Below are 20,755 nucleotides of genomic sequence, written 5' to 3' on the forward strand. Positions count from 1 at the left end.
GAGGAAAAGGACACAAAGTTCAAGGGAGATAAAGAGATATTTTTGTACAGTGCCATACGGGCAGATGAAACGGTTAAGAAGAAGAGGAAAAAAATGTTTTACTTGTAAGGAGGAGATGATTGTAACAGTTGGAAGAAAGTGATAAAGGGTAAGCCGAAGCATATTCAATCAGAAAGTCATAAAGATTCCATGCAGAGAAAGAACTAGATGTCAAACAACATGCAAAACCCATATAAAAATGTGGATAACAGGCTGCTATTATTTAACAAGTTTGATTAGAGCCTCTCAACACAGCATGTCTTAGCACAGCTGGGACATAAAAAGGATCACTGGAGGATAACTCAAGTGGTTCAAGAACTTGTAGAGAAGGCATTTGCCGTTGGGAAAACCAGAATCCTATGTGAAAGACACACCCTACACACAGTAGAAAGGGAAAATCAGGCTGGAGAGATGCAAATTCAAAATATTGGTGAACTACAAGACAAATGAAAGCATGGCCACATTGCGAGTAGAATCCAAACAGTGGTGGAGAACCTGAAAGAAACCTTGCAATTATCAAGAGATAAGAAATTCAGCAGTTGCATCAGAACAAGAATGCAGGCATGGCTCGATGAAAACCAAATGAAATTAACTGACTATGTTTAATGAGAGACTAGGAACAAGAATGCAAGCCAAATCAAGTTAGGGCAAAGAAGCATGTAATTACTGTCACTGAACAGTTGAGTGAAAATTTAGAACAAGCCAGGAATCAAACTTGAGGAGCAAAAGCTCACGGGGAGGAAACAAGTATGCTGTATGTAACAATACAGAGGAAAGAAGATAAAAACTGGATCCCAACACTGTTTAGAAAAGGAACATCATGAAGGCAACAAGAAAAAGTAGTTCTATGCCTCTCCCATGTCTGACCCAGGACAAAGCCCAATACAAAGTAAGATAACCATAAATAAAGGGATGCAGGATACTGATGATGGCAAAGCAAGGCACATAACTGTGGTTTTAAAGCATCAGCTTCTGCCTCAGGAAATCAACAATAGTAAGCGTGTCCATCCTCAACCAGGCAGTTGTGAATAAAGTTTTTCCTTTGTCCCTGCTTTAAGTATACCTCCTTCTCACCCACTGTATACTCGTGCTCTGGAGAGGGTCAACTATCAGTATTGTCTGTGAATATTGAATTCATCAATACTAAACCCACAAATATTTCGTTCAATGCTTACAGACCTCTGTGCAATTCTATGATCTATCCACCTTATTTTGTAAGGACTGTAAATTCTCCTACAGTTGTGTAGTATGTATTACAGTGAAGAGTAACTCACTGGAAGGGGCCCCTGCTGAAAGCAGAGCCAACTTTGAAGGTAGATCCAACTTCAGATGTAAAGATGCTTAGGGCCTTGCCCAGAACCAAGTTCTGCATCTCCAAAACCAGGGCATTCCACAGCTTTTCTGTCATTTCCCCTCCCTCAATCCAATGTTTGACTACCCTCACTGAAATTTTTTGCCTAGTTGAACCGGAATTTTCTTTGCTGCAGTTTGTGTCTGCTACCACTTGTCTTTTCACTGTATGACTCCAAGAAGAGCCCTAGAGCTTCTATCTAACAGGATAGAAGAAGGAAGGGAAAAGAGATCACTGCAGTTACGAGAAAGCCTTTGGACATCCAGAACTTTAACTAGGTAATAAGCGCCCAGCTTTTTGATGTCCAAACAATCTTGTCTGATCAGGTGTGGCAGAGATCTAAATGAGGCCATCAAAAGGACATCACTAGAGATTTATTGAAGATGAAAGACGGTTGTTTAAGAAATGAGAGAAGAACAAGAAAAATCGTATTCCAAACAGCATGTATTTGCTAATGAAAGAAAATAATTTTGTATAGCAAGGTTAGGTACTCACCATCTCTCTTGCAATCTCCACAGCTTCCTGCAGCCCATAGAGCCTGCCACAGACCAGGTAGATCCCATTGGCCCAGAGAATACAACCCTCATGGACCCAAAATTCATTGCTGTCAAGAGGTAGTTCAGGAATTTGTAACTCCAGCTCAGTGCCACCTTCTGAAGTGGGCATAGATGGTTTTGAGTCCAAAGGAGTCTTTTCACCACCACTGCCACCATCAGTGGTTGCTTTTTTACAAGAAGCTCCCCTTGAAAGTGACCGAGAAGCTCCGCTACAGTCCTCAGAGCGGTGCCGCCTCTTAAAGCGAGGATGAGCAGCCAGGCTTCTTTGTTCCTTCTGTTCTTGCTGTTCCTCCTCCTCTTCAGTATCTGTCTTGGAACCATTAGAAGCACTTTTGTGCCGTACCTTGACCTTGCTCTGCATTTCTGTGGCCCTCTTTGGAGGTGGGTTCTTGGGCAAGGTAGCTGCATAATCCTGGGGGTAGAAAGGACCAAAGAGGTCACCCATGTTACGATAGCTGGCCCATTTGCCACACAGGCAGCAAACCAGATGCCCCAAGACAGAAGACTCCGTTACTACAGGGCCTTGCAGCATGAAAGTTGAGGTGGGCAGCACTTTGCTCTCCGCATTGCTAGGAGGGGGTGTTGAAGATCTCTGTCCTTTCCGACCCCTCACCAATTTGTTCTGCTCCTCTTCCTCTGCATTTATGATTGTGCACACAGCGCCTAATTCACACTTGTTTACCACATGAATATAAGGGAAAAAGGACTTATTCTTGGAGTCAGTTTTATCTACAGACTGGGTAGCATATTTAAGTTTGATCTCTGGTTCTTGAGGCTCCACGATTGGAGCAGCCCGTCTAGGCTTCCGCTTCCGTGGCTGTGCTGCAGGTTTTCGCCTCTCCCTCCTTTGCCTCTTGGGCTTTGGCTCACCAGCACCCACCCCTTCTGCAGGCTGTGATGGCACTGGTGGGGGAGGCGGGGGCACAGGCAGCTGCTGCTGTTGCTGCTGCTGCTTCTTCTGCTTGTTCACGCTCCCAATTGGTCTCCCCTTTTTCTTTCCAGAGGGGAAATATCCCTTTGGAGGGAAACCATCTGGCTTGGGTGAAATGTTTGTCACATCTCCATCTTTTTCCTCAGACTTTGGATTTGGTTCAGAAATGAACACACTGGAAGGGGAAATTGTTTTTGAGTCAGAAAAGGTGAGAGTTCCAGCTCCACTTACAGATCCATCAGACCTTCCCTGACCACCTGACTTCTGAGAAGGTGGTGGTGCTGCACTGGATCCTGCTCCTTCTTTACCACCACTGGTTGTTTCAGGGACCTCTTTTTTATTTTTATCATCCTCACTGCTTTGCCACTCTTCTGAAGATCTTGGAACAGTTTTTTCACCAGTTGTATCCTGGCTTGCTGGCCCCACTTGATCTGACATCTCTCCTTTTCTCTTCTCAGCCTCTGGTCCATGTCCAGCCACATTTCCTCCTTCAGGTCCACTCTTGAGGGACAGGATGTCATCAAGAGTGACAGTATCTGGACCAGTTTCAGCACTGTTGGTAGAAACACTTCTCCTAATATTGGGAGACGTAATTTTTTGAACAATAGCTTCCAGTTTTAATCCTCGTCCCTTTCTTGGGGGCAATATTTTGGTCTTTGCCGGGCTTGTGAGGGAAACAGCAGGGCAATTCCTACTATCAGGACTTGGCAGGTCCTTGAAAGAATCTCCCTTTGCAACTGACTTGCCAGCATCTTGGCTTTGAGATGAATGGGCATAGGAGTTGTATGTTTTATCGGCTCCTTCTTTTGCTGAAGTCATCAGTCGCCCTTTATCTTCACTGCCACTGTTCTTCATATCATGTGGCTGTCTTTTGGTAGGGATAGGCGAGATGAAAGAACGGACCCTCCTCCTCATAATTAGTGGGTTTTGAGGAGACTGGTCTTCCTGGCCAGGGAGCCTAAGCATAGCATTACTAGGCTTGGGCAAATCTGTAGATTCCTCTCGTCGATGCCCATCACTTTCTTGAGGGCAAAACCTTTTTTGGTTGGCTGCTCCAAGAGGGCCGCTGCTTTTGGCAGGAGAAGTTTGCCGAGAGAGGTCCCAACCAGATTCATGATGCTGCAACTTCTGGTTGCCGTGTTTCAGTTCAGTGCATTTGCTCTGAGTACTGTCGCTCCCCATGACACAGCGCCCAGCTTCCTGGCTTCCAGTATCATGATAAGAGCCACCTTGAAGGTACATCATTCCATCCTTGTCATTTTTTAAGGGACTCCTTACTCTTTCCAGAAACTGCTGCTGTCTCGGGCTCTTCCTTGCTCCTTCCTGCCTGTGCTGAGCTGCAGCAATCACACCCTGAGCAGTGCTGCTTGCCCAATCTTTGTATTCTTCTTGCTGTTGCTGGTATATCTGTCTCTTGTAATGATACTGGGAATTCAAACTCTGGTTGGGGTCACCAAAAGCATGAGGCCTAGCATTTGTGTGATATGCTGAAGCCAGAGATGGACCTTCCGAATTCTGAGGGTAGACAGAATGCAAGGAACCCCTGCTAACTCTTTCAGATAGTGTCATGTGTGGGTTCATGTGATGCAGATCTGCCCCTGGGCCTCTGCTTCTGCCTGGTGACATTTTAAGCTTATCAGCAAGATCCTGATATTGAGAGGGTGATTTACCCCTTCCAGTTCTGCCAGGCGCTCGTCTCATTTGTGTCGATCTGCTGTCCTGCTGGGGCATGTAGTCTGGAGCAGCATCGGAGACTGCAGCTCCAGGGCTGGCATTGCCTCGAAAAGATTCATGCTTGATGCCAGTGGGATGACAATGGTCTCCTGTTTTTTTATTATTGAGACTAGCTGAGCTTTTAGACTGTTCAAAATCTTCTTCCTTTATTTGCCCACTGTGAGCTTTCATCTTTGTTTCCATGGATACTAAACCACCAGGGAGTATTACTGACTGGCTCAAGCCGGGGGCAAGACGTTCACTCCTTCCACTTCTGGCCTCAGGACCCATGTGCCCCATGGGGTGAGGGCCAGGATCTCTTACAAGTTGCCTTAATGGAGATATGTCACAGATCACTGATCTCCTCTCTGAGAGCGCCCCCCCCTCATGGGCAGCAGACTGAGACTCCACATCGAACTTTCTAGCAATAGGGTAATCAGCTAAATTTATCTGCTTCATGTCTGGAGCTGCACTGCTAGACTTCCTATCCCAGGGACCCCAGTGAGGGCCTTCCAGGAGGGACCCCATGCTTTTGTTTAAGAGGCCTCTATTGGTCAATTCATTGGTTTGACTAATTAAAACATTTGGCCTCATGGCTCCCTCCAAACTTCCAGCCATCCCAGAATGCTCCTGTGCATTCCTAGAGTACCTTCTGTCTGGATGATGGTGGTAGCCCTGTAAAACCTCCTGTAGGAGGCTAGGAAACTTCTCATTACGGCCTTTGCGCTCACTATGCCCAGGGAAATCCCCCTTTTCTTGACCAGAAGGATACTGTGGAAAGCCACCAATATTTCTCTGTATACCAGGTGCTATATTATCCTTGTAGCTGTATCTTAAACTGCCAGGGGACTTGGAAGATTCTGTTCTTGCAGGAAAATTTGGCCCAACAACTGCATGACCAGGCTGGCTGTTCCCGTCTCCATTATGGTTAGTGTTATCGCCACTTTTGCTCCCTTTACTTCCTCCTTGAGTTTCTTGCTGTGTCCCTGCATGCCCAGCTTCTTTTGCTCCACTAGTGCTAGCTGGTGCCTGAGGGGTTGTGGAAGCATCATCTTGGGCAGGTTTATCTTGTCCACCTGACTTTTCTACTCTTCCTGTCATGGCTTCCCGGGAGACAATCACCCCAACTGCCTTTTCATTCACTTTTGGGGCATTTTCCACAGCCACCACAGCTTCCTTCCCATCAGGGGAGGCCACATCTTCCCTAGCTGCAGGACTGCTGCTGAGTTTTGATGGCTCATTCTGAGAGCCTTGTGCTGGTGAGGAGTTGGGCCTCTCTAAATTACCCCCTTTGTAAGTGGTGTCTGAGCTGGTGCTCTGGCCACTTAGCTGTCTCACCCTTTCCCCATGATCCTCTGAACTACTGGAACAGCCACCATCCAGTGACTCTGCCAGGGGAGACTTGAGTTGCTCCTCTGCCTGGGAGGAGCCTTCTGAGTTGGTGCAGCTGTCGGCCTTCTTGGAAGAGGATGATCTTTTGGAACTTTTTTTCTGAGGTGCCAAGGCATCCGAGAGCAACATGTGCTGGACTGTATTGGGCAGATTCGCCACTTGAGAACTGAGAGCACTCAGGCTGCTCAGTCCTGGATCTGTGAGCCTTTTTTCCTGCAGCCCTTCCAGTCCAAACCCCTTGAATCCACCTGCATGAGCATTGGGGCTTGGCATCATAGATGGTGTAGGACTAAGCTGAGGCATCATCTGCAGGATTCGGTTTCTAGAACCCATGGACATGTTGCCTTGCCCACACTGGAGATTTTCTCCGCCTGGCATGAGTGGAGAAGGGGTAGAGCTGCAGCTTGGAGACTGAACCACAGATGCAGCAGGAGATGGATTAGAGATTGGACTGAAGTTTTGGTGGAACTGCATCGGTGACCTTACAGGAACTTCAGTCTGGCTGTACTGTCCCACTTGACTTTGAAGAGAGAGTTTGGTGGCAGCATTTGAATACTGCATTACGTGCTGAGGTGGGTGCTGCTGCTGCTGCCCCTGCTGCCCACTTTGGGGCAGCTTAGACTGCTCAAAGCTTTTCATCGGTTGAGTTTGAAAGCTGTAGTTTGACTGGGTCCCATAGGCCTGTGCATTGGAACCCACAGCATGGCCTTCGTACTGCGACCCAGAATTCACATTGTAGCTTCCGTCATAATTCTGTCCTGACTGGCCAAAAAAAAATGTTGGCTGATAGTGTTGGCTTAACTGACCCACTCGTAACTGGTAGCCTGAAGCAGAGGAAGGCAGGGTGGATGGACGCTGCATTGGCTGCAAGTGTGAGGTGCTAGAAGCAGACTGGCTGGAAGCCTGGGGTAAAGGCTGATGAGATTGATAGATCTGCTGTCTCAGCTGCTGCACCTGCTGCTGCTGGCTAGAAGCCTGCTGCTGATACTGGGCACTCCCTGGAGAAAAAGGACCAGTATAATCCTGTTGATAGTGGGATACACCCCCAAGGGTCGAGTGCTGTGTTTGGAACTGGCCCACATGTCCCTCACTCCCATACTGACTCCCAAAGCTACTCCCTTGAGGGGGCCCATAGCTCTGTACTGGTCCAGAAGGCCTGCGCTGAGGCGGCTGCTGCCCTCCTGACACCACTGGATCTTTGTTGGCAGCCATATAGTAAAACTCTCCTGCTTCTTTCCTGAAACCTTGGTAGCTCTGATGGCCAGAGCTCTCACCAGGCATTGCTGTAGAGGCTCCTGTTGCTCCACGACGTCCACTGCCAGCACCTCCTCCAAAGCTCTGGAACATCTGGGCCTGCTGGCGGGGGCTGAACTCTTCCAGTCGGGATGAAGTGTGCACTTCCTGCGGGTAGCTCTGCTGGTTTCCGTGATAACTACTTTGCTCCCGAAAGGACTGCATGCTGTTCAGCAGCAGAGCGGTAGCTCGAAAGCCCTCCTAAATATGGAGAAAAAGAGAGGGGAAAAAAAGGTATAATATGCTTCCCAGTCACACCAGTACCCCACTCAATTTCCCTGTTTTAACACCAATTAAATAATTAAATTAAATTTAATAATTTAACACCAGTATTTCTCTCCTACCTCCTGGTACATCAATGTTTAACCCCTCTTCTTGCAACCTGCCAACCTTCTAGGTAATGCAGGCCAGTAGCCCATCACCAGTTGGAGTGCATTTCCAGCATTAATATTTCCCCACCAGCATTTACTAACCGGCTGTGTTTACGTGCCCCTGAAGAGAGAAGCTTCCAACAATATTTGCAAAGCAAAGGAGAGCAATCCTCACCCTCCAGCTATTCCCTATGGCTAACACTGGGAGTAATCCAAGTATTCTGCTGCCATGTGGAAAGATGTGACAAGAACCCTGCAACTCTTTCAAACCACACTTGGATTTACCACAGGGATGATATCCAAGGTCCATGTTTCACACTGGGAAAGATCTCTATTAGCAAACACTCAAGATACAATTGACCAAAGCTCAAACCAAGATAACCCAATGAAAGAATCTATGTGAACATGTGAAAGAACTGGCACCAGCATACTCAATGCTCAGTTCCTGAGTAATTCCAGTTACACTCCTAGGTGAAAACCAACACAAGACAACACATCGCATTTTCCCGCCCTGCCATCTGCTTTGCTTTACAGGATGGAAAGTTGAAACAAGTTCACTCTATTTGAGCAAAATAGTCTACAACTTCATCCCTTAGGACTTTTATATTACCTTGAATGAAACATAACTGAAAATGTTTGTCAGTCAGAATATATATTTTGGAATACCATGTATGATCATCTACATTCACATAATCAACTCATAAGTAAACAAACTCCAGGAAGGCTCTCCTATGTATTTCAACATATTGTTCAGTATGTGGAATTATGACTCACCCTCAAGGACTGGACTACAGCTGCAAAATTGTTTGGGGACCCTGGCTAGTCCCTCTATAAAAGCCTGACACATTACTAGATGCATTAAGAAAAGTACAATAATGAACAAGTATGTGCATATACACTGCCTTTAAAAACCAAAGCCAAACAAACAAAGAAAAAAACCGAAACCAACCAACCAAAACAAAACCCCCAAATTAGCAGATGACAAAAGCATTTCATGTCTGAAACACCTTGTGGTTTTCTCTTCCTGAAAAAAAATATGGATAAAGCCACCTGGAGAGACTCCTTCCTTTGAAAGAATGTTAAGACAATGCTCACCCTTTTCCAGGAAACAGAACCCCAACTCCTCAGATTGGAGACTTCCTGGAAGAGTTGTCTGCATTATGTTTTTATATTTAGCCATGTTTTGCGTTTGCCACATTCAACTGAACCCACTGAAAATTAAATTCTAGCTTTGCACTCAAGTTTTGTTCAAGTAGATCACCAAACTCACAAAAAAACCCCCAGGCACACAAATGAGATGCAGGCAAGATCTGGTATCCTATTCTTTTCCCATCTGCCTCCCAAGGCTATTTTTTTTATTAACATGTATGTTATCTATAGAAGACTCTAACTCTACCACTAGAGTCTTTCATCTGGGTTTCTGCTATCTGTGTATGTGGGCTACAGAACACACAGGCACAAAACCACCCCGCAGCACTGCATGTCTCCGCAGCCCCTCTCCTCTAACTCAAAGGCCTCTTTGTGTTGTAACCTTGGTTCATGCAGCTTGACGTACATCATAATATTACTAGAATCAAAAGGGAACTGTCAAATTGTTAATACTTCAAATTCTGTCCCTCTTCTTCTAGGAATTCAACTTTACTGCTGTTCTAATCTTATATTTTAAGTGTCGTAAGAGAGATCTGCTGTTCTGCTGAACTTCCCCTTTTTTAGCATTTTAAAGACTACATATATCACACGAGTAACACTTCTATGAATGCCACACTGTGCCAATCTGTCCAGTTCAGACTTATTATGGATAAGACCCTCCTTTTTCTGTATCATTCCTTTTGATGTTTCACCAGTTTGAAGCTCCAGCCCTATTGGGGTAGGACTAAAATTGGGATACCTAAGGCAAACTGCTTTCTTCCCTTTTTTGTGTGATTTGGCGTTAAGGCAAAAAACATGAGGAGGAAGAAAAGGAAAAAAACCATACATAGAAGAAAGCTATCAAGCTAAAGGTAAGAGAACATCTACCCTAACTGGCAGATGTTAAAAGCAGCTTCTCTAGATAAGCAGTTTGGGGCTCTGCAATCAGCAACATTCACGTGCTATGGAGACTTCGTGCACGCCCTGGCTATCACATGCTTGGCATCCATCCTCTTTTCATGAAAGCAACATTTCCATCCTCTCACAGGCTCAGTCTCCCACAGAATCTCAGACTAAATTTTTAAACACAACTTTACCAAAACTTACTTTGCATAGTCTGGACAAGATCTCAGGAAGCCTCTTCTGCATTACATTATACAAAAACTTTAATCTCTGATGATATTCATTCCCTGTAACCCTACCAATAGGCTTGAAAACTGCTACATTTTCAAGCTAATGTATGCTAACAATGCTGGCAAACATTCTTAAGACTTCTTCACTATTAAAAAAGAGTAATTTAAATTATATAATGAATAGAAACAGCACAAGATACTGTAAAATGCCCTTAAGAACAGAGACACAGTAAAGGTCAACCAAGGCACAAATTCTTATCCTCCATAATCTCATGTAACCATGTAACATTTATTTAGCCCAGAAGTTATATATGCTAACTCAAAACAGGAAGAACATATTTTTCTTCTTCAGTTTTTTATTTTTTTCAATCTTGGAATTTACCCTGACAAACAAATAAGAAGTTTTCATCAGGACAATACTTGCTTTGAGTATCTCACAAGGAGCCTAACTTGAGTAACATAACCAGCAGAACAGCTGCCAAAGAGAAAAAAGGCATTTCATTAATAACAGGCGTAAAAAAAGATAGGACATGCTCTGACCGATTACATCACTGATAATTTAAGACGCACAGCACACTTTCTGTCATTAATGTACTAAATACAGAACTATTACAATCACTACTGCAATAGCCTTTCTTAATAGTAACAGCCTTGTAAAGTGCTTAAATATAAGTGCTATGTTCTCAGCAAAACCACCAAGAATAATCCCCTGGACAAGCCTTGTTAATAAAATACATTCAGACAGATAAGGCCTTCAAAGTCTACCCATATCCACATGAAAGAAAGTATTTATTTTATTTTTTACTGGAAGCCTTTAAAGAAAACATTTTCAGCTGGTACATACTCCTCCTCATGCACGAAGCCAAGAGGACAATGCACCAGCTGCCAACTAGAGACTACAACACAATCATACAAACCTCCGTAATGATGGTACACATCCGTAATGCCATCCCCAGCAGAAGGGACAAACTCCTGCCTCCAAAAATGTGCTCTATTAACAGCCACAAATTACACACATTTACAGTACTTTCCAACACACACAATATGCAAAGCCTTCGTCGCTTATTCAAAGGGAAGGTAAGAGTCTGGCACGGCTTTCACTACTCCAGTGTCACACCTACACTCTTGCTACATGTGCACGCAGCTCTCTCAATAAAGCTGCATGACTTTAAAGTATTTATAGCCTGTAGCTGTAGAGCCATCTAAGCATATCCATCTAGACACTGCAGACTACACTCACTAGGCTAAGCAGTTTCACTCTGCTCCAACACATTCATTTCTACCCCAATAGCCCAGTAATCAAAATTTGCCTTCGACCTGGCAGGAACAAAGGAAGCATATGTGTGGCTGATAAAAAACAGCCTCACTTACAGAATCACTGCACAGAAGTTTGAATAAAAGAAGCAATAGGTCCTCTTACCCAAATCTCAGACTTATTTGTGAAACATGTTATTTCAAGCAGTGTATCAACTTACCTTCTTCACATGATCTTATTTTTAAGTATAATGCAGATTTTGTATCTTGTTTAATCATTTGAAACAGCCTTATAGAACTTTTTTAACATAGGAGTTCCTCAAAATATGAAGCTACTGCATTGTGACCTCACTGTGAGCAAGATCATCTAATGCTAGTCAACAGCATGTAAGCACCTTTCAATGGTTCCTGCATGTATATCAGAGTGCCCCCAACCAGTACTGATTAACAGAATTCATCAGTACTCCCACACCAAGATTACTCTGTGAAATGATCTTCTGCAATATACCATGCTAGGCTTTCTTTTAAAGCCACATAAATCTTTAAAACTCTTTTTGGTCCTGATTATCAAAGACTGGACAAATAACAGGACAGCTGCCCAGATCTTCCCACGTAACACTGATGCCAACATAGTAGTGCATCACTACAGACAGCTCATAACAAGTGAGCTAAAAACCAAAATACAGTGGGGACACGCCTAATTCTTGATGATAAGCCTACAAAGGAGCAAATGAAGCCACCACCAGTTCATTCAATAGGACATAAGTGAGGTCTTTCCACTTCGTTAAATTTTCTTTAGATTTGGGTTGACTACCGCGATCCATCTGTACAGAGAAGTCTCAGGCAGCAGTCAAATGCAATATATCTTTAGTGCTCTGTCAAAAGCCTCTCACTTCCTAGCATGCTTATCAGGAAAGAAAATACAGTTACAGGCAGGTGACAAACAGTAAGATAATATTTTCCACAGTCCAGAATGTACATAAAAATGTTGGGGAGGGGTTATAGAGTGTCCAGAGTTCTGATTAAAATAGACTTACTTCCTAAATGCTGTGCAAGTAACAGACACATATGTAAGACTGCAGCCATTTCTTGCCACAACTCATACAACATGCAAAAATTACTATTTTTGTCCCCTCCTCATTGTATCTTCTTAAACTAGCAGAGAACACACATAACCAAAACAATCCCAAAAGGCAGAACCTGAGTATGAGCAATTCAGGGGCATATTTTGTAAATAAATAATCCCTGTGCTCAAAATTAAGCCAGATATACTGGAAAAAAGGATTTCCATGTACTGAGTACCATTTCTACTGTTAAGGACAAGTTGCTAACCCTCATTTCTGCAGGTACAGAGTTATTACGTGCACACCTGATCAGTGGCTGGGAATAGACTGACCTTGTTTCAGTTTTGGAGGAACACTGCTGCTTTTAAGAGAAGGCAAATCAGCCACCAATGTCACAAGTAGATGAATTTAAAGATCAAACCCAAGAGTGCATTTAACAAAGTAACAGATATAACTTATTTCTTCTACATTTGATGCCTTTTTAAAAGAAAAGGGAGAATAAGTAAGACTTGCTTTCAACATTAGATGTGGTATAGAAATAAACCAAGACAGTCAGCCCTTCAGTCACCACTTTGTCCAAACAGTAACAGTCACTGCTCACTTCTTTCAAAAACTCGTGCTTCTGGTATTATTCACCACCACACTTCTAGAGAAAACTACAGTCAGATCTGGCTCTCACCAAGCCATCATGCTATATTCTGTCAAACAAACCTTACTACACCACTCAAAGATGAAACAGGATACAGTTAATTATCACTGAGAGCGCCAGACCCTATGGAAGTAGCTAAACTGAAGTATCTTGTAAAGCATATAAAAAATTAAATTAAGCCCAGAATACTGCATTAATGGAAACCGAATTTTATAATTTAAAAAAATCACAGCATGTCTTAGAAACACCCATATGTAGTGGTTACACATGCTTAAGTATCTATTAATAACACATATTAGCAACACATCTTGCAAATCAGTGGTAATACTGGTCTTGACAAAAAAAACCAAGACACCAAAGCTTAATTTTGTCCTTCCTAGTGAAAACTTTTATCAAAAAATTCCTCAAATGAGCTACAGCTTGGCCAAGTGCATTGTAACTAGCTTCCATCATCTCACAGAGACACTACGCCTTCTTTACCAAAATGTCTGTACAGCTTTTCAGAAAGTCAGTATGTACGAGCTTAAATCCAAACAATTAAGGAAATGGTTCTCACAGAATGGGTGAGGAACAGATGAGCGTGGCAGAAGGAGCACAGTGAGCTTTGTCAGTTGAGAGAGGGGAATGCTCTGGGGATTATTGTGCTAGATAGGATCTACATTCACTTATGTTTCCATATATTTCCTTAAGTGACCACAGAAAAAGCCCAACCACAGTAAGCCTGTGTCAGTGTACCTTCCTGTCTCACAGAGGAGATGCAAGCAGACATATTCAGAGCATTCACCTGCTGTAATAAAATCATGTAAACAAACAACAACAAAGAATAATCAAATTTTGCATGTGGCTATTATTTGGCTGCTGCTTTCTTCCCTCACATCCAAAATATTTTTTAAAAACCCACTTGTATAACACCAAATCAGAAATACACAGACTTTTTTGCATTTGCAAGTTTTTCTTACTAAGTGAGCAAAACTAAAATACCATCTCCAGTTTAGCTTTGCACTTTTAGTGAAGTGTACTGTTAAATTCGTATTCCTAAACATGAAGAAAGAAGAAATTTGACGAGAACAACTTCTGTTGTAAGCCAGTATTTAAGTTGTAGTACTATGAAAACATGTATTTCTAGAAATGTAACTAATGATCAAAGTTCAGCAGAATTTTGGCTGGTTGTATATATTTGATTTTATTATTATGCCATTGGTTCTCAGTCTCAATCAACAGCACAGATGCACTTAAATAGCTTTCAAAAATCTACCAAACCCTTGCTAAAAGTTATCCATCTAAAATTTTGACAGACACAGCTATTTTAATAAGAATTTATGCAAATCAGTCAGCTTTCATTTTATGTCAAAGATTAAAACAACAATTTTGGTTTCACATATAGGGTCAGTCTTCTCTAGCCCAGTTTAAGAGGTCCAGCCTCCTCTATGGTGTTAACACAGCCATTCATGAGCAAGTCAGATCAGGGAACTGATACGGTCGAGAAAATTCTGTGAGAGAGAAAAGCCATTTCTGACCTGACAGATCCATTCACTGTATCATTACACAAACATCTGTACCAGCAAAACGGACACAGCAGGAACTGTTTTAAGTGGCCTGGCTACTGAAGGGCACTTGAAATCAGGAGTTCATATTTAAAAGGCTCTTCATCTTTACACAATAGTCAAACTACCCTCCCTAACATGAAAATGAAAATAACACTGAATCCTCAGCTCATCTTCTTTTTCCTCCAAGCTGCAGATCAGCTGACTGCACATCCTAATCCACCTCACTAGTCCTTCAAAAATTCTGGCAACTCGTTACACACCTCTTACTGCAAATTCACCTGTGTCCATACCTCCAATGTCTTCAAGCCATTGATATCTGCTTTGGCAATATAGCAAAATCTGCACACTCACTTCAAGAACAACTTCTGACCTACTCCTTCGCAGACATGCAAGGCATGAGGCTCAGCAAAGGCATCACAACTCTCACTAAACCTTCACCTTTCAGTTACAAAACAGTGAAAAGGAGAAGTCAATTATTAATTGCAAGAGGAAAACAGGAAAGTGTGAACAGGGTTGCCAGGTTCTATCTGCCCAAGCTCTCACTTTCTGTGCAAAAATTTATCCAGTATCTAAAATACTCAGAACTATACAGTGGGGAAAAAAACCCCCACCATCCTAACACATTATTTTTAATTAACTTTTATAATTTTTCATACGAAGCAGCAGCCCCAGCCTTGATGACAGGTTGCTAAGATGAATACTTATAAGGGTTATATTACATATTACCAGTAATATGTCTTTCTTTTCTATTCAAAGGAGTCTATACAATTAAATCTTTTTATTCTTTTTTTTTACAATGCCTGGTGCAATAAGCCTGTAACTAAGACTCCTGGGAACTCCTCAAGGCAAATGAAGTAAATTGACACAAAATCTCTCTCAGTTATGTGCAAGTATTATCACAATACAGGCTATGCACTGTACACAAGAATTATAACCATTGATTAGGATAAAACCATTGTTGAAGATAATACCACCTATTTACATTATAGGCAATAACATTAAAATCAGGTAGAAATATAACCTTGATCTACTTAAACTAACAAATTAAATAACTACTGATAAATTGCAGAAAAGCTGTACTCAAATTTACACCTTCCAAACCTCTTACAGTTTTTGTTCCTCTAAGGTAAGACAAAAAATTTAGCTTTAATGCTTTCAATTTTCACTAGCCAAGGTTATCATTCTTCCTACGAATTCAGCACTTCAGCCCTCTAAATTAACACAGATTTAAGAGGAATTTGAGTGTGGAAGGTCTGCAAATACTACTGCTATTGCAGACTTTAAAAGAAAACACAGTCAAGGCCATATCATGTTTACTGAAAAAAAATTAGAGAGCAACCTTATTTTTCCCAAACATAAGAACTGTTTGAACTTCTCTAAAAGTTTTAAAGCACTTGTGAGATTTTTCACACTAGAAGAAAAACAACTTTTCTTTCCCTGACATTTCTCCTTGTCTCCTACAACCTATGTCCTCTAAATACCACTTTGCTCATTTCTCCACACTTCAGATTCCACAGCATCAGCCTCATGTTGAAGCCACAAAGTGAAGCAGACCCGTTCTTACAAGTAATCTTTGTCTTCTGAGACTAACAGGGAGTGACTAAGACTACAGCCACACTTACATGGAGACAGGAGAAACAGTTCAGATTAATACAAAATAACTTTATACATTTAAATAATTCAACAAAGATTACTTTAGAGGTAAGACTATTTTAAGGAGGTCCTCCCCCTTCCTATCTACCCATCCCCACCCCTGCAGGTTTTCTTTGAAATTTTCAGACTGGACCAGTTTCTTGAACCACCTCATTATGCATCCCCACTGTAGCTCCACTAGCACAACCAACAGAGAGATGAGAGAGAGAGAAGGCAGCACACTGCAGTGTTGGAGCAAACAGCTCAGAACTCCTGAGGTTTATACTTAGCCTTGGCCTAAAGCATTTAAATTGGTTCGCTCTCACCAGCACCCCCACTGAGTCAAAACCTTTCAGAAGCAATCCTTCTATGTCAACTTTATGCATATAAAGTGATTAAACTTCTAACACACCTCAGTTAAAAGTCTGAAAAACCCATCTTTTAAACTCAAGCCATTGTAACCAAGAAACTCCACACTTCCAAGTTCTGCTGCACAGCCAAAGGCAGGGAATGTCAACAGCAGTCAGACCACACCACAGGCACAAAATTAACTCTAATGAGCATAAACAGTTCAGAGAAATTAACAACCTACAATTAGAGATCTTCTCACAACTGGGGTTTAGAGCTTTCTCCTTCCCCAGAGGATTTCTGTATCACCACAGTGATAGTGTCAGGAGTGTTTGAAGCTGGAAAGCTGATGGACAAAGCTTCTACTGCATGTATTCCATGTCATATCCTAAAGGATATATCCTTAAGGAAGTCAGCGGTTGAAAGCAAACAGGAGGGATGAATCCAAAACCACAGAAGAAAAAAAGCCTCTGTAAATACCGATTAGTGGAGGATGACAAAGATACTGCACTCAGAACACAATTTTTGGAAATGCTAGAGTTAACATTTTGAAGTAAGACAGAGGGAGCTTATATGGTCCACCACTCTGAGAATCAGTCCCACCATTCTCTTAAACTTAAGTTCCCGCACTCCTGCAGTCATTCATTTTGTACACCAGGGAGGAGAGAAAAAACAAAACCAGAAGACTCTACTGTTTCTGTCTCCACCTATCTCCCCTCATGAGGAGGCTAAATAAAGAGGTACAATTAACATAAACCATATATGATGGATTACATATGACAATTTCATAATGCTAATGTAATCCTAGTGTTCTATTACAAGAAAAGAAGGACTAGATCTCTTTTCTCCCCTGCTCTAAAACATCCCAACTTCCCATGCAAAACTGAAGTTTGCTACGCCTTGTTTCAGGTAGTAAGATGGCAACTAAATTACTTTCACCTTTAGAGTTGTTGCTGATGTAATTCTTCTGCTAAACCAACTGAGCAAAAGGACCTTACTCTTCAGCTTATTCCAGAAAGGCAACGCACACATAGAGCCAAAATTCCCTGAGTAAACACAGACCATCAAAGTCTTTATAAACATTACAGTTCTGTGGATAAGCAAATAAGTTTATTTCCTAAATCCTCTTCCCATCCACTTTCAGGAGCTCCCTAATGCTGTTTGTCACTGAGCTAAGAGATGTGCTTTCACTGGTGAGTTTGACCCAAGTTTACAGAAGTTTTCTTTTTCTACCAGCTTTGACGGGGTTTTGACTATGCTGCAAGAGTATACATATAATTAACCTCTTCTCCTCCCCTTGCTATTTTCAGCAGCTCTATTATATATACACCCCCCTTTGGTTTTCCACAAGTTCCACCTTTCAAACGTAAAACAAGCTGTATTCTTGCAAGGCAAAAAGACAAGGAAACAAACAAAATGAACACATGACAAGTCAAATTTCTATATCCTAATTGCAGGATATCATTCAAATAAAAATGTACTCGATATCATTCAAATAAAAATGTACTCGATTGAGCAGTTCTCAAGCAAGAACACAGTTTTGTCTCTGATAACCAGAATACGATACCTAATGTAGAAAAAGTGAAAGACACCAAACGTAGAAAAGTACACAGAACAAAAGGAAAAAAGGCCAGAATGCAAGAATCCCTGCTCTCCAAAGTGAACATGATATTAGCTGAAGTCAGAACTGTAAAGATGCAGAATACCACACCGCAGCGGACCCCCAGCTCATCACCAAAACCAGTGTCCTACCACAGCTGGCAAACAAATCATTCTGCAGCAGAGTTCTCTTTATGCATTCTCAGAGTAACACAGGATGAGATGTTTCTCCATTAAAATGCAGTGATTTAGATGGAAGGGGGATAAGGACAGCACGGTTCAGTTTTCTCATGCAAAATAAAAAGCGTCACTTTGGAGCAATTCTCAGTTATGCTCCTGCTACTTCCGCTCTCCAACAGTACAGAAGAGAATCTGCCACTCACTCAGCAATGCCCTGCAATACAAAGGCAATCTGCTACCTCCTTCTGTAATGACTCTGCCCAACTCATTTAATTTACTGCCTGCTGAGTATCTAGTATTATTACCCTTATCAAGACCTATCTAGAAGACCAATTTTATGTAGCAATATGCACAAGGTATGGTCAGGATCAACAACATCAGAAAGTCAGATGTACACATTTCATGCAAAAATGTTGGAGAAGGGAGAGAAACCTCCCCACATTAAGTGAAATAGGGAAAACTTACAGTGGGCAAACCAAAACTTACACAACATGAGAGAACACTGTTGAATTCATTCTTTTTTCCCCTGAATGCAAAAGGGAAAGACATGGTTTATAAAGGCCATGGAGTGCCTTTAGCCTGGAAAAGACCTTTAAGACCATCATATCCAACTGCTCTCATAGAACTGTCAAAGCCACCACAAAACCATGTCCTTAACCACAACATCTACACATCTTTTTAAGTCTCTCTAGGGATTGGTGACTCCGCCACTTCGCTGGGGAACCTGTTCAAATGTTTGACTTCTTCAGGTAAGAAATATTTCTTAACATTGAATCTAAACCTCCCCTGGCACAACTTGAGGACATCTCCTTCTGTCCTATTGCTTGTTACTTGGGAAAAGAGACTGAGCTCTACCTGGCTACAGCCTTCTTTCATGCAGTGGAACAAGACGGTCTTCCCTGAACCTCCTTTTCTCCAGGCTAAACAACCCCAGCTCCCCCAGCTGCACCTCCTAAGATTTGTGCTCCAGACCCTTCACCAGCTCCATTGCCCTTCTCTGGACACACTCCAGCCCCTCCATGTCTTTCTCGTAGTGAGGGGCTCAAAATTGAACACAGGATTCAAGGTGCCTCACAGGTGTACAGGGGCTGGCCACACCGTATCTGATAGGAGTCAGGTTGCCACTGGCCTTCTTGGCTACCTGGACACACGCTGGCTCATGTTCAGCTGCTGTTTACCAGCACCCCCAGGCCCTTTTCCACTGGGCTGCTTTCCAGCCACTCTGCCCCCAGCCCGCAGCACTGCATGATGCTTTTGTGACCCAAGTGCAGGACCTAGCACTTGGCCTTGTTGAACCTCATAGCACTGGCCTTGGCACTGACACCCAGTCTGACCAGATCCCTCTGCAGAGCCTTCCTACACTCCACCTGATCAACATTCCTGCCCAACTTGGTCTCATCTGCAAACTGACTGAGGGTGCACTCAATCCCCTCACCAAGATCATCAATAAAGGCATTTAACAGGATTGGCCCCAGCACAGAGCCCTGGGGAACACCACTCGTCTCCAGCCACCAGCTGGATGCAACTCCATTCCTCACCACTCTGAGATTGGCCATTCAGCCAGCTTTCCACCCAGCAAACAGGGCACCCATGTAGGCCATGAGCAGCCAGCTTCTCCAGAAGAATGCTGGGGGAAACACTATCAAAAGCTTTACTAAAGTCCAGCTAGACAACATCCACAGCCTTTCCCTCACTCACTAAGCAGGTTACCTAGTCACAGAAGGAGACTACGTTGATCAAGTAGGACCTGACTTTCCTAAATGCATGCTGACTAGGCCTGGTTGTCCCATATATGCCACGTGATGGCACTTAAAATCTGTTCCATGATGTTCCTTGGCACAAAGATCAGGCTGACAGGCCTATGATCCCCAGATCCTCCTTCCAGCCCTTCTTGTAGATGGCCATCATGTTTGCCAACTTCCAGTCATCTGGGACCTCCCCAGCTAGCCAAGACTGCTGACGGAAAGCGGATCAGTGAGCACTTCTGCCAACTCCATCAGTATCCTTGAGTGGATCCTATCTATCGCCACAGACCTGCGTGTGTCTAAGTGGTCTAGCAAATCCCTGAACATTTTCCCTTGGATTACAGGAGCTTCATTCTTCTCCCCATCCTTGTCTTCCAGCTCTGGGGACTGGATACCCAGAGAATAACTGGTTTTACTATTAAAGACTGAGGCAAAAAAAGCATTAAGTGTCTCAACCTTTCCCTCATCATTTGTCACTTGGTTTCCCCCACATATCCAATAAAGGATTCTCCTTGACCCTCCTTCTGTTGCTAATGCATGTTACAGAAACATTTTTATTGCCTTTCACGGTAGCAGCCAGATTAAGCTCTAGTTGGGTTTTGGCCCTTCTAATTTTCTTTCCGTGTAACCTCACAGCATCCTTGTAATCCTCCTGAGTTGACTGCCCCTTAGTTTCAAAGATTGTCTCTTTTAATTTTCCCTAAGCTCCAGCCAAAGTTCTCTGTTCAGACAGACCAGTCTCCTTCCCTGCTGGCTCATCTTTCAGCATATGGTGGCAGCCTGCTCCTGCACTCTTAATATTTCCTTCTTGAAGAATGTCCATCTTCCT

The 20,755-nt window shown here is 42.9% G+C and overlaps 1 protein-coding gene across 3 annotated transcripts in view; it reads right to left on the bottom strand.

The window, feature by feature from the left end:
* Nucleotides 1–20,755, bottom strand: part of TCF20 (transcription factor 20) — a 120,449-nt gene that overhangs the window by 41,527 nt on the left and 58,167 nt on the right. For all 3 annotated transcript variants that reach the window (XM_008636488.2, XM_017737871.1, XM_017737870.1), the window contains one exon: nt 1,886–7,477. In XM_008636488.2, the coding sequence (XP_008634710.1) occupies nt 1,886–7,441 (5,556 nt within the window). In that variant the 5' untranslated portion in view covers nt 7,442–7,477. Of the gene's footprint in view, nt 1–1,885; nt 7,478–20,755 lie in introns of those variants that run through there.

This window comes from Corvus brachyrhynchos, unplaced genomic scaffold (assembly GCF_000691975.1).
Source record: "Corvus brachyrhynchos isolate BGI_N302 unplaced genomic scaffold, ASM69197v1 scaffold56, whole genome shotgun sequence".
NCBI lineage: Eukaryota > Metazoa > Chordata > Aves > Passeriformes > Corvidae > Corvus > Corvus brachyrhynchos.